Source organism: Alosa sapidissima, chromosome 15, assembly GCF_018492685.1.
Source record: "Alosa sapidissima isolate fAloSap1 chromosome 15, fAloSap1.pri, whole genome shotgun sequence".
NCBI classification, from domain to species: Eukaryota; Metazoa; Chordata; class Actinopteri; order Clupeiformes; family Clupeidae; genus Alosa; species Alosa sapidissima.
Window position 1 is genome coordinate 20,878,493 of NC_055971.1, and position 15,074 is coordinate 20,893,566.

The following is a 15,074-nucleotide window of genomic DNA, read 5'->3' on the forward strand; positions in this document are numbered from 1 at the left end:
CCACGGCAAACCAATGAGTGGGTCCGCAACCCATTTGTCAATATCCCGAATAGTCATAACTTGTCAGCGCAGGAGGAAGAGCAGTTGATCGAAATTGCAAATGACGGTGGTCTTGTGTATGAGGAAACCTCTCTGGCGGGTTTTTGGATCAAAACCAAAGCAGAATATCCCGAGATAGCCGTAAAAGCGCTGAAAACGTTGCTGCCATTTCCCACCACGTATCTATGCGAGGCCGGGTTTTCTGCAATGACTGCAACTAAGACCAAATTGCGCAATCGACTGGACATTTCAAACACACTGAGGTTGTCACTGTCTTCCATCACCCCCTGATGGAACCTTCTTGTTGCAGGGAAACAAGCACAGGGCTCCCACTGATTATATTCGTAATGCACGTTTAGTTCCATTTGTATTTTGTGAAGCATGTTCACACTTGATAGATGTAGCTTCAAGTTGTTCAATTTTCATAGTTCATATTGTTCAATTTTCACTTCTTCAAGTTCACGTTTTTCACATTTTTAAGAGTTTGTTACCTTCACTGTTAACTGGAGCTAGTTCTTTTCAAGTAATGCATGCACAACACATATGGAACATGGAACCCCCGACCCCCGGTCCGTGAAAAAAAAATGGGAATGAAACCGGTCCATGGTACATAAAAGGTTGGGGACCCCTGCTCTACTGCACGATGTTGCCATATGGCAACATACCCTTTCTTTTACCATTTCTTTAAATTTGAAAATAAACATGAGCTATGATTGGTCTTAAATTCATGGTAGAATCTGGTGGCAACCAATGATATGCTTTGATTACATCACATGACACTATGCTGCCTTGTACTGTCAGTCTTGCCCCACACTTTTGATGACTACAGTCGCTGCAAAAGTGCTCCTGAATATGTGAAGATTTTCCTCAATATTTCATATTTCTGCAGAATTTAAAAAAAACTTTATGCATCTGGGGTAAGTTCTTATCTTTTTTTAATCATTGTCACATTGTTTTGATAGGATTATTACCTTTTTATTCAATAAAATAGGTATGTTGCCATATGGCAACATTGTGCGGTAATGGAACCATATTTGCTCATGCTAATGCAAAAGCATAGTAGCTTTGTTTGAATGAGACATTTAGATGTATAGGTGGACTGATATAGTTGAATGGTTGTATTTTGCTCATTTATTTATGTTTTTTGTTTATTTTTATGAAGTTTAATAGTAAAATATACACTTATTTTGTTTAGAAAATGAACACGGCAGTATTCTATGGCAAGGCTAAGAGGAGGGTGGCTATACCTTCCCATGAAAGTGAGGATGAGTTTGGGATCAGCGACGAGGAGTTTGAGAGGCAGACAGAATTAGGCCTAGTTCAGTCAGAGGACGAAGGGACAGGTGGGCTTTTCTCAATACAAAGTACGCTAAAGAACGGTCTCCCGTTCTTGAAAGTTTGAACTTGAAAAGTTAAGATCGTGAGTCCAGACTCTGGAGAACGCGAGGACACAGGACGCTCAATTTGCAGTTTGAGACAGCAGCGTTCTTGCCAACGGCAGCTTCTCTCGGAACAGCTCGGGAGTCTAGTCATTTACCTATTGCTCTATTGGTCTACTCAGTATTTCTGACATTTACTATAAAATATATAATTCACCAGCTTGTTTAAGTTTGTTTCTCATTGATTTTTTTTAATATTAAATATTAATAACAATATATTCACTTGCCGATGGCGGGAACAACATTTGAAGTTCGCAGTTTAAGTGACAGTTATGATTAACGTTAGTTGTGAAGCCTGTAGCCTACCGTTTATAGCCTAAACATGGATCGGATTGTAGCAGCAATTATGATAGGTAGGCCTATTATGTATCAATGCTGCCATTTCTCTTATGTGAGTGTCACGGCTGTGCTGACGTAATGCATTGTGGAATCTTCAAGCCACCAAGTCACCACCCGATGCATCCTTGCTAAAACCAACGATTCGAGAACACTTCTGGGAATGTTATGCGTTCTTGAATAAATGCGAACTTGTGAATTGGAACAGTACTTCGGCGGTGATTGATGACGTTTCAGAACGATTTTCAAGTTCATGAGAACACAAGTATAGAAAACAACGCATATTGAGAAAAGCCCAGGTATGTATCTTGTTCTATTCCGGTATATTCAGCATTCAGGTTACATGTTGTTTGTGTGGTGTTAAGCTGATGTTGGGAAGAGTATAAGGTAGGTCAACAATTTGAGGTTGTTGTCATTCCAAAATCTGTATGGTTAACAAAAAAGCACATACACAAGTCATTGTGCAGTCCCCATTCAGACAAACAGACACACACACACACACACGTACACACACACACACACGTTTTTACCATTCTATACTTGATAGGAGCTGTATCTAGTATTTCATTTGAAATGCCAATTGTTCATGCACACTAGGGTAAAAAAGGTTACAGTGTATCATCTTTTGCCTCTTTTCATGTATTTCAGTTGAAGTTCAGGAGGAGGCACCACCTCAGGAGGAGGCACCACCTCAGGTGGAAACTATCCAGAACCTGAAGTGGCAAAAGAGGCGAACCATCCTGCCCCGTACCTAAATGGAAAGGTGCACTACCGTGTCCAACGATGGTACGTGAGCCAATTGAGTACTTTGAAAGCCTTCTTGGTAGAGACGTTTTTGAAGATATGGCGACGCAGACGAATCTATATGCTGTACAAGAAGATCCCAACAAGCCACTTAATGCCTCAGTAGGGGAGATTCAGCAATTCTTTGGCATATGCCTTTACATGTCTGTTTATGGCTTACCGTACACCCGTATGTACTGGGGCAAAGATACCCGTGTTGATAAAGTGTCAGATGTCATGTCCCTGTCCCGCTGGGAGGCGATGAAAAGGTTCTTGCACTTAGCCGATAACAGTGACCAAGTTGCTGAGGGCCAACCTGGATTTGATAAACTGTTCAAGGTGAGGCCTTTCTTGAACGCACTTTTGAGGAGCTTCCAGGACATCCCAATGAATGAAATGCTCTGTGTTGATGAACAAATTGTCCCCTTTAAGGGTAGAAGTGGGCTGAAAACGTACAACCCCAAAAAGCCCAAGCGATGGGGATACAAAGTCTTTGTGTTGGCTGATCAACATGGAATTGTCCACAATTTTGAATTTTATACCGGTGCTGTTCCTGCTGCTGATGGAATGCCTGACATCGGTGCAAGTGGAAATGTAGTGTTAAGACTGGCCTCAGTCATCCCTCCCAACATGTCGCACAAACTGTTCTATGACAATTGGTTTTGTGGGGTTGACCTACAGGTTACACTTGAGAAATCTGAAATCCACAGCGTGGGTACTGTGAGAAAGAACAGGCTTGCCGGTTGCATCTTCACAGAGGACAAAGAGATGAAGGCTAAAGGTCGGGGAACATTTGAGGAAATGGAAGCAAAACATGACGGCGTCACACTGAAAGCCGTAAAGTGGTATGACAATCGTTCTGTGATCCTCCTCAGCACCTTTGCTGCTGCAAACCCTACTTCCCCAGTGCAGAGATGGGACAAGAAGGCAAAGGAGATGGTGACAGTGCCACGGCCCAACATTGTCACCATCTACAACAAGAGCATGGGGGGTGTTGACTTACTAGACTCCCTCATTGCCCTGTACCGTACCAAGATCAGATCCAAGAAGTGGTATCACCGGATTGTATTTCACTTGTTGGATCTTACAGTGGTGCAGGCATGGTTCCTCTACCGCAGGGATTCTGATGCCGTGGGAATTCCACAGAAAATGCAGCTGAGCTTACTTGACTTCAAAGTCAATGTGGCACTTTGCCTTACACAGGTGAACAAAGGAACCATGAAACGAAAAGGGAGGCCCTCACAGAGTCTGGAGATCCGCATTGAGGAGAAGCGGCACAGAGGACCTACTTCCCCCCTTCCACCAAGCAACATCCGTCTTGACCGCCTTGATCACTGGCCAGAGATGGGTGCACCGAAAGGAAGATGCAAGAATCCTGGCTGCAAGGGCATCATCAGAGTGGTTTGTTCTAAGTGCAAGGTGCACCTCTGCTGTAACGGAGAGAACAACTGTTTTAAGGCATTACACATTGAGTAACAGACAAGACACATGAGAATAAGAATTTCAGTGTAAATGTACATATGCTTTTTAAATGTGTTTTCCATGTTATAAATATCTATCTAATACTACATTTTGTTACATTTGTACATTTGTACAACATTACATTTGTTACATTTTGACAACAGTTTGCATCAGATGTTTTGTGAATGCTGCTGTTGTTTTGTTTGTTTGTTGTTTTGTGTGTTGTAAACAACACATTAAAAATATTTTTGTTGTTATATGTTTGATACACAAACCTGGAATAGATTTCAAGTGATTCTTACACATGTAATGTGAATGTATGCATGCTTTGTGAATGTATTTGCTGTTATGATGTAATTATACCTGTTACTACCTCTTACCGTTTGACAACAGTTCTTATGAATTTGCATCAGATGTTTTCTAAATGGTGTTAAAATAATGCTTTTGATAAAGCTCTTGATAACATTTTAACATTTTAATAATAAAACAATATAATTTCTAAAAGAAGGGTCTGTAATCATTTATGAAATTCCTGCAATTTTGGGAGACAATACATTAGGCTGCTCCATTGTCGCACAATGTTGCCAAATGGCAACATACCCAAAAGTACCCCCTAAAAAATAATAATAATATAAAAAAATTATAAATATGTTCATTTGAGTCCATTTTATATGTTAAAAAACACTGTAACATTTTTTTCCATGATTGCATAATAATGTGTGCAGTAGAGTTGATAATAAATAAATAAATAAATAAATACATTATGCTGCTACCTTCTGCTTTTCCCAAATACATTGTAGCCTACAGGTGTACCTTTCATCAGTCCAGTTGCAATGGATGGACTGTGATGAACTGCCCTACTTGTGATTGTTTAGAGATTTTAAAAGTTTTATAACAATGGTACAAATTTTTTGGCAAGTGCTACAAATCTATTCACCTTTGCAGCGCCAGTAGGCGACTTTGTGTGCAGCCCGCACACACAAATTCCAAACAAGCATACACAAAAGTTTCAAGAGTGGGGGATGGAGTAGTAGAAGATGGAGACAAATTCATTAATATGATTTATTTTCGCGGAATGGATGTACAGGACTGAGCGGCGGTCATATTTTGTACCACTATGCGGTACATCTAGTTTTGAGTGAGGATTTGCATCCTTTGCAGAGTGAAATGTAATTGTGTGATGTGCGGCGCTGCATTTTACGAATACATTTACTGATGTTTGCAGTGATCCTTGTTGTGTAATCCTCAAGAGATGTCAATCCTTGAGGCAATAGGACTCAAAACAAGAGGGCTTTAAAAACCCTAGCAGCAACCTAACTGTAGGAAATGGAGTGGTACCTCAATGTAGCATACCAGATATACTGACAACATTGTTGTAATTGGTCTAATGTCATCTGTTTGTTTAGTTTCATCTAAGACACAGAATAAGTATTGTCAGTACTTTTAGTGTGAAACTAAACTGATAGTATTGTTGATCTCGATTTACTCAGTCTGAAGTTTAGCAATAATGTAATGTGGAATGACAAAATGTATTTTTCTCATGTATAATCTTTAATCTATTTGCAATCTTTCATTTAACCACAATAGTTTCTTGATTCATGAAACTTGAAATTTTACATTTTATGTGTTTTCATTATTGCACACAGTATCAATGTCAGTGTAAAATATTTTAAATGTAAGTTAAACTTCAAAAGAAATGTTGTTTTAAGGTTTGTTGAATGATATGAAATGATCATATTGTAAAACCAATCTATCTACAAGCATATATCTGCAATAACATTTCTTATAGGCCTGAAACAGAGGGAGCCTACTCTATGAAGATGGACAACGTTTCAAATGTATCGTCAGTGTTGACACTTCAAGGCTTCGATGTACCACAGGAAACGTCTTTCCTGGCTTTTCTTCTGGCCACACTAGGATATATGGTTATTGTGTTCTGCAACCTTCTTCTGCTCATTACCATCATTCTCAACAAGAATCTTCATCATCCAATGTACTTTCTTCTGATAAACATGCCAATCAACGATCTCATTGGCTCATCAGCCCTATTTTCTCAGATCTTCAGGGAGTTTTTGTCTAACTCCAAATCTATAGAGTTCCCTGCCTGTGTCACTCAAGCCTTTTTCATTCACATCTATGCCACAGGGGTCGTGTTTATTTTAGCAGCCATGGCCTATGACAGATACATTGCCATATGCAGACCACTGCAGTATGCCACGATAATGACCAATGCCCACCTCATGAGGATCATTGCTCTAGTCTGGGGTTCGAATTTGATTTTGATTGGAGTGCTTTTCATCCTCCTTCTGAGGCTACCTCGCTGTAGAAATAATGTAACTCACACTTACTGTGACAATCCATCATTGCTAAGGCTGATGTGCGGAGACACAACCATTAATAACATCTATGGTCTCCTGACTGTGTCTTGCACACAGCCAATAACTGTGGGTCTCATTCTGTACACTTACCTGCAGATTCTGATCACTTGTTTCAGAAGCAAAAGCACAGACACAAGAAGCAAAGCCATGCAAACATGTGCAACACATCTTGTTGTTTTTCTCCTTTTTGAGTGTTTAGGGCTTTTTACTATAATTTCTTACAGGATACAAAACATGTCTCCTGGCCTTACAAAGTTTATTGGTGTTTCAGCTTTAATATTTCCGCCTACCCTGAATCCAATTATTTATGGAATCAATACAAAGGAAATCAGGAAAAGAGCTATCATGCTCTTTAAGAAAAATTTATTCCCAATGTGAATATAGCATGTATGTAATACTGTTTCTCGGTTTTAAGAGTACTGATTTACTGAATTTGACTCTAATACTGATTGAAAACTGATATTGACTGATATTGATTCACTGAAATATATAATACTGGAGGATATTTTTCATCCAAATATGAATATCTGTACATATGATAGAGAATATGTGTAACTTTACAGTACAGTATATTCAGAGTTTCTGCATAAGGTATGACTTGCAGTATGAGACAGCACACACTGTTATATTTCTGTCTCTTCAGTTTGTGAGTCTTGAGGTGGTCATAAAGATTCTGTATCATATACCTTTCCATTTACATGTTGAATTATGGTTCAAAAGTTAATAAAAAAATGTTAATAAAAAATGTTAATAAAACCTTTGTACATCACATTATCCATTCATGTCTATGACCATTTATGACACAACCGAGAGCTGAGGAGTATAAAGAAAGTTTACGGATTCCATAAAATGGGTTATTTTAAACTACCGTACAAACCGTCTATCTCCTGCCTATGCTTTCATAGTCATTAAAAGTTACAACTCTTAATGCCTCTTATCATTGATAATCTCTCCTACCCCTTTGGCTAAATTTCAAGGAACTAAATCACAGTCATTTAAGAGACAAGATAGGTGACCAGTTATGTAATCTTCATGTCACAAATAGAAAAGGCCATGCCATGATATGTAAGAAAAGTTTTTATAACAGATGATCTGAATCACTCTCTTACAGATTATTAAAATAAGGTAAAGGGAGGAACAGTATCAATCCCTTTTAATTAGACTGTACTCCCCACCCAATACAGTTGGCTCCCTTTAGTGTGACTGTGAGTATGGGGACATTTTTTCAACCACTAATTAAGTGTCATATACTGCTCATATAAAAAAAGAAATACACCTTTATTTTATCAAAGAAATACACCTTTATTTTTTTATAATACATTTAATAAAATGCAGTCCCGTAATGTATCATGTAATATGAATGTTAGTTTTACTATGATTTTTTCCAATGGCATTTTCCACCACACATATCAGATAAAAGTGTATTGCTGTCAGGAAGAGCTAGAATTATCCAGAGAAAAATTCCCCAAAAGGCATGTAGCCTACAATGTACAATACATTTAATAATTGTGATCTAATCAGTAATGCCTGGTACTCCAATCAGAGGATCCTAGAATATGCAACCCAGTCTCATTATGACAGAGAGGATTCCAAGGTCTTGTAGGCCTTGTAAGGCGTATTACCATACTGTAGATATAGCATGGCATAGGTATTGCACCCTTAACAATACAACCATCACTACAGGTAGTACACTAGGGCTAGGCTATTATTACAATAAGCTCAAGTTACAACCTCTACCACAACTTATTTGCACACCGGAGTGCGGCCAATTAAGTTAATTATAGTGTTTTCTTATGAGCAGGTGTTCAAACAATAGAGAATGGATCATTTTACCAGTGCCTGATCAAAGTCACAACAGCAACAGCAACAGATTTGCTCCCCAAGCACCTGGCTTACTCACTGCTAAAGGATAAATGACAATGAGAAAATCATCATCACGTGCTGCTGGCCTGTGTTGGATACCACATCACCAGGGAAGCCACAGGTGTGACCTACATCTAAAGCTGGCACAATCAGCCATGGGAGTCATGGCAGATGACAAGCCATATAGCTGGGAGGAGGCCCCCTGAGCTGATTGTGTTACAGGAGACCCATGAGAACCCCCTTTAAATCTATAATTTTGTACAGCAGAGTACAATGACATGTCCATAACTGCCCTATGGCTGGTTCCTTAAGATTGGTTTGTTAAGACTGTGACTACAGCACAGAAACACCAAGAAATGCAACTACATGTTATACAGAGTTGGAAACAAAAGTGCTTGCAATTGGAAAGGAAGAAGAAAAACAGTTGGTTGCTGAGAACTGTAAAATTGGCTTGTGGCTCACAATATAATCAAGGATTGAAGTAATGATGGGTGGTTTATTAGACAGGGAGGAAGAACACTTGAAGTTTATCTACGCATCCAAAGTTTGCAAGTTCATTATGAACTTTCATTAGCCTGACGAGCCAGACCCACATTAAAATGTAGGGTCTGGGCACTCACCGTTCGCAGTGCTCAGTCCGAGGGGCGGGATAATCAGTTGTCTTTCAAATTCCCTCTGCACGCAATAGGACAGCGACAGCGCTATGAGTCCCATGCGTTTCCCACCAGCGGAGCTAGTTGGCTAGTTCAAACGTTTGGCAACTTAATAAAAGCTTAACTCGTGTCACACTGTTCGCCAACAGCAACATCCATCTATAGGTTTAGGCAGATTTGTTTTTTTTTTTCTTTTTCGCATGTCCAAATTTCCGTCAAGGATTCCCGGGACACTGAAAGACCGGGGTACACGAAACTTGGTGGGCATGTAACCCCACATGGATAGCATGGAACCACCTTTTTTTGTTTTGATCTGTAGCCCCCCCGCTGGACTGGACCCCCTGAAAGGAGGGTAGGGCAGACACAGTTTTCTGTGAATATCTTGAGAACCGTAGGGCCTAGGATGACCAATTTTTTGCGTGTGTTTGCCTCCAGGGGTCATGTAAACCCTTTCCATATGCACACATGTGCATAAACAGATACACACGCACACACATACATTCACAGTAATCCTACGTATGACACATACTCACACAGTAGACATACAGTGGGTCCCCGTTAAGTTTGGACGGGTTCCTTCAGGAATCACGATCCCCATTTTCTCAGCAGAAATGGCACAAACGGCAGTTGACACAAACAACCACAAGGTGTCACTTTGGAGTTCTGCCACTACTATTTTTGATGCGACTTGACTTACTGCTTCCATGATGCAGTTTCCAAGTCAGTAGAACAATCAGAGAAAGCTGAGCCATTACCAAACATATATGATAATACAATAGCGTGAGTTTATATATCTTATACCCTATTTGTCACGGTTACTTATAGATTTGATAGTGTAACGATAAGAGCATAAGAGACTTTCAGCGGGGGCACGGAAACTTAATTTGATCACGGTAGTTTAAGCTTACACTTGACAAAACATTCTAATATGAAAATGTAGATGCAATTGTTGTAAGATGGTGCAGCTCCTTTAAGAAAGCACCGTGCAAAAAAGTATATAGATGACTTCTGTGAAATCTCTGCTTTAAAGCAAGACCTAAATGAGAGGAGTTGTGTTGGGAATGTCGGTGCAATGTCCATGCTATAATGGTCTGACAAACGTACTGCCTTTTCAAGCAGTTCATCATCACCTGCGAGTTGAAGGATCATAGGACGTAAAGACTCAAACACATAACAAGTTTCCCGCATGCTTGCACATCTTTGGGAGAGCTGACTGATTATGATGTCCAGAGTTGCATTAAATACCTGCACTTTGAAGTATCTCTCTGCATCGGTTAAGCGTTTATCTTCCGATAGTTCGTCAAAGTGACGCTTCACTCTTCACATTTTCAAATGTACTCTGAACCCCCATTTATTTGCGAGTGTCTGCGCTGTAGCCTTGGCCTGGTCAAAGGCACGCAGGTAGTCAGAAAGGACCGGTATAGAATTTTCCAGCAATTGCATTGCGGGGGTAGCGACGGAGGTCACAGGCCCTGGTGCGACTGCACTTGCTGCACCTACTAGGCCTAGTTACGCCACTGCGTGGAGCGCTAATGTGTCTACTGTAAATCATTCATGTGTGAAAGTCATTAGGCTGGAAGCGCTAATATGTCTAAGCTCATTAGTCTACTTTCAATAGGCCTACTGTACAGCCTGAGAGGGGGAACATAACCTATAGCCTAGGCTACTGTAGAGTAGGCCTACAGTAGGCTACTGTAGGCTAAACAATCAGTTGTGAAAGTCTGCAACGAAAGTTTCCTAATGGAAGCGCTAACGTGTCTATTGAGCTCATTAGCCTACTTTCAATAGGCCTACTGTACAGCCTGAGAGGGGGAACATAGCCTACTGTAGAGTAAACAATCAGTTTACTTAGTTACATTTGTTTAGTTAAATCCAGTTTTCTACTCTATCTCCATGATATGCTTAGCCTATAGAAAGACGAAGTCGGGAAAGTGCTTCAGAGAAAACGTATTTATTGAAATAATGAACAGTCTACATTCTACATTCTACAGTCTAAATTTAAAGCACGTTGAATCCCTGGGAAGATCTGCGTGTTGTGCGGAGGAATTCGTTGATCTTATTGATGCAGTCCTTCAGTTCACTCCTCCCCATAGCAGGGAACTTTCGTTGTAGTGTTGAGACCACAAAGTTTTTCACATTTTGCGGCAGTGCTCGCTTGCCCTTCGCTCCATCCCAGTTGGTGGTTTTGCTCCAGGCTTTATAGTGTTCCTCTGTGACGAATGACCTGAAGAGCAGGCATCCGTATCTGCCCACTTGGCCGTAGCTCTGTTGGTGAATCTTAGCGTCGTTAGCGTGTTGTAGGCTATGCATTTTTCCGACACTTGGCTGCAAGCTCTCCTCCCCCACCCCCTTCTTTCACAAGCAGTGCAGCTTTCTGAAGCGGTGCCTTTTGAAGCTAATGTAACAAATACCACCAATATTGTTGTGTGGCAATAAAAGTATCCAGGGTTTGCGCAAGTAGCCTAAATATATAAATAAATTAAGGACATACAATCCTTAACGTGAAAAAGCTTAACGTAGCTTAATGTCCCAAACAACAAGTCGTTTTATGCGCATTATAAAGAAAGTTTAACGTGTCCCAAAACAGCTGTCAATTAATCACCAAACGTCAAGACCCACATAACAAATTAACAGGAAAACACCTAAGATGTATACCAACACCTAAGATGTTGTGGTTTAGTAATAGATTACTACAATATAGGCCTATAATAAAGTATTCTGGTCAAACAGTTCCTATCGCGGGTAATCTGCAGTACCCAGAAGTTCGCATCATATTGCGGGTGACTTTGTAGTTCTTTAGAGCCCTATTTCTACTAGCCCTGCTGTCTGTACCACATCCATTACGGACACTATTATCACGATTACCACTGCAACCTCCAAGCTATGTTGGGCAGAGGGTCGAAACAAGCATGGTATGCTTAGTGGACACCGTTGTATACACGCACCTCCATTCAGAGACGCACCGTGACTATCACTGTCATAGACGATCGATCATAATCTCCAAAAGGATATTCTTCTTCAGAATTAGAATAGGTGAATAACATAGCTTACCTAAGACTTCATCACACGTGAACGTTTTTCAACATTTGGTGTAGGCCTATTTCTGTTTAATTTCTGCTTCAATTTCTGCAACACTATGGCCTGCATCGCTTCCGCGTCATTACATAGCCTATGCACGTCTTTGTGTTTCTCGCGTGTAATTCAAGTATTTCCTGAAAACTTTGCGCAGCGATTTTGGGTTTGAAGAGTAGAGTAGGCCTACAAATGAGATTTGTCACCGTACCTGGATCTATCGTCTATTTTAAGCAGTATCGTTTGTCGCAATTAATAGCCTCAAGGGCCGGATTACATTATTATTTTGTCATACGTCGCGGGCCGGAATTGGGCAGGACGCGGGCCGGGTGTTTGAGACCCCTGCTGTAAATCATTCAAAATGTGTGAAAGTCATTAGGCTGGAAGCGTGTCTACTGTCAGTGACTAATGCGAGAAGCGGGTTCTGTGTTGTAGGCTATGCATTTTTCCGACACTTGGCTGCAAGCTCCCCTCCCCCACCCCCTTCTTTCACAAGCAGTGCAGCTTTCTGAAGCGGTGCCTTTTGAAGCTAATGTAACAAATACCACCAATATTGTTGTGTGGCAATAAAAGTATCCAGGGTTTGCACAAGTAGCCTAAATAGGCCTATATAAATAAATTAAGGACATACAATCCTTAAAGCTTAACGTAGCCTACATGTAGATGAATGTCCCAAAACGTCAACAAGTCGTTTTATGCGCTCATTATATATGGATTTCTATGAAACGCCACGAAAACATGCGTGCGCAACCAAGAGGCAGAAAGCACCATAGAACAGCATAGAGCAATGCAAAAGAGCAAAAGAATAAAATTAGTTTTTGTGCTGACAACTGCACCAATTCGAAATCACGATGGTTAGAGAATGTTAAATATGTTCAATATCCCTAACGGAATGCATGTCTTCGCCAAAAATGACAAAATACGATGTTATGTTAATAATGCAAATGAACGGCACACTTTGAAATATAGTCGGAAATGAGATGTTATCATCATTGAGACAACAGGGGTATACAATAAAATCCGATTGTAGCTTACAGCAGCCGACTATTTAGGTTAAGTTTATAACGTTGTGGACGGCCACCAAGCGTCTTCTGCCCCACGGCTGCGGCACAGTCTTGAGTGACCGGATTCGTTTTCCTTTGTCATATGAATGTTGTCATTTTGTTAACTTTACTGTTAAGGAGATGCTGTAGGCAAAGGCTATATTTCAACCTCGTTAGTATCAGAACTATTCACAAGGTTTCTGGGCAGCATTTTTATGTTCTGTTAGCAAGCGAACTTCTCATGACTACCGACAAAGTAGCCTACTGCCAGCTGACGAAGCTCTCATTTTAAAACATTACTGAGAGACAGGCACTATACAATCAAGAAATCTTGCCACTGAATCCAAAACTATGTTTAACATTATGTACAAAGCTTAGGCTACAGTGGATTAGCATGTTGCAGGGGCTGCTAAAAACAGAGAAACGCACTGAAAACTCGGCCAATCACAGTCCTTGCTGTCGAATGCGCCGTCCAGTTCGACCGTTGAACGCCACAGCGGACTATGCTGCCCCCAAGCGGCTGCAGTTGTACTTACATGTCACCCAGCTGCGTGAATCACCATTATCGTGAATGAAGTGTCAATTTTTAACGGGGACCCTCTGTATATACTGTACGCATGCATGCACATGCACACACACATGCACATAAACAGGCAAACACACAAGCACATGCACATGCACTCACACACACCCACCCACCCACACACACACACACACACACAAACATAAACATGTACACGCACACATGCACACAATTCAAGAATTTCTCAGAATTATGAACAGGCAAGATGGGGGTGGGGTTGTATAAAATGTATTTTACATGTGAAATCTAAGAACTAATCATGTTTTGGTACTTGTTGTCTAGCAGATACCAGTGAGAATTGAGTGTGTATAATGCAATTCAGTGAGACAGTTAGAATCATATATGCCTTTCAGCGTGACTTATTTTTGTGGAAAACATGTGCTGGACTGGGCGGCGGTCATATTTTGTACCACTCTGCGGTACATCTAGTTTGTTTTCAAGTAGCAGGGAATTCAAGCCAAACCGTTGCAACTCTGCCATCAATCATTATGTTAAGCCTACCTAACGACTCTATACACGATTTCATTGGCCTGATTGAGTTTCGATTTCTGGAGCTCACAAGCCAACGGAGAGTTGCTAGACTAGCCCTGGCAGCAAATGTAATTCAGTGTAGCGGCAGCAAATGTAGCGGCAGCAAATGTAATTTGCTGCCGCTAGGGGCGCGTCTAGATTTCTAGGCTAAACTTTCATGCCAGTTTGAATGCAATGAGCCTACATTTTAATGAAATATTCCTAAGACTAACAATGTGATTTTCAGGCAGGAATTTGTGGTGGCCAATTTATGTGTGGAAATGATTTTTCATGAACTGCTCCCTGAGCCCCTTTTCATAATATGAGCATTCTGACTCATTTCTGAATTAATGCTTGAAAATCCATTGATGGAATTACCTGGTCATTCATGTAGTCTGAGTTAATTTGACAGACACAAAACATTTCTGTGTCCAGACCAACTGATACCCCACACTTTGCTGTGGGCAGTACCCATGAGAGGTGCATCGCCTTATACTGTATGCTCCCTTTCATACTCTCATACAGGGGCGCCTGCAGGAATTAATGTTATGGTACGTACACCCATCACTACCCCCCTGGGCAAAAAAAAATTCACGCGTGGACAATATTTGTCCGTTTCCCGGTTTACATAGCATAGCAACATTCACATGCAATAATACAACAACAACGTCTTCAATGACCTATTCATTTGGACAACTTGATACAGCCCTATACAGGCTAAAGTTCTAAAGTTACCTTTAGTTTTGTTCTAGCTTACCGTGAAGTCTGGCTTTAAACAGCTGTCTAATGCAGTCTAACGTTCTGACAAGCAATTGCCTACCTTGTTCTTGCCCATCTGGAATAACTCCTAGCTTTGCTGCATCCATCCTTTCTGTTTTCGTTGTTTAAACTTGTGATATCCATGATGAGTATTG

At 40.7% G+C, this 15,074-nt stretch overlaps 2 protein-coding genes across 2 annotated transcripts; both read left to right on the plus strand.

Moving 5' to 3' along the window:
- The first annotated feature begins 2,597 nt into the window (after positions 1–2,597).
- LOC121684589 (piggyBac transposable element-derived protein 2-like) lies at positions 2,598–4,073 on the plus strand. The gene has a single exon (XM_042064650.1). The coding sequence runs from the start codon at positions 2,598–2,600 to the stop codon at positions 4,071–4,073; it is 1,476 nt and encodes a 491-aa protein (XP_041920584.1).
- A 1,805-nt stretch (positions 4,074–5,878) lies between these two features.
- Positions 5,879–6,814, plus strand: LOC121684590 (olfactory receptor 52E4-like). Its single transcript, XM_042064651.1, has one exon. It carries the CDS (start codon positions 5,879–5,881, stop codon positions 6,812–6,814), a length of 936 nt encoding a protein of 311 aa, XP_041920585.1.
- The last annotated feature ends 8,260 nt before the right edge of the window (positions 6,815–15,074 follow it).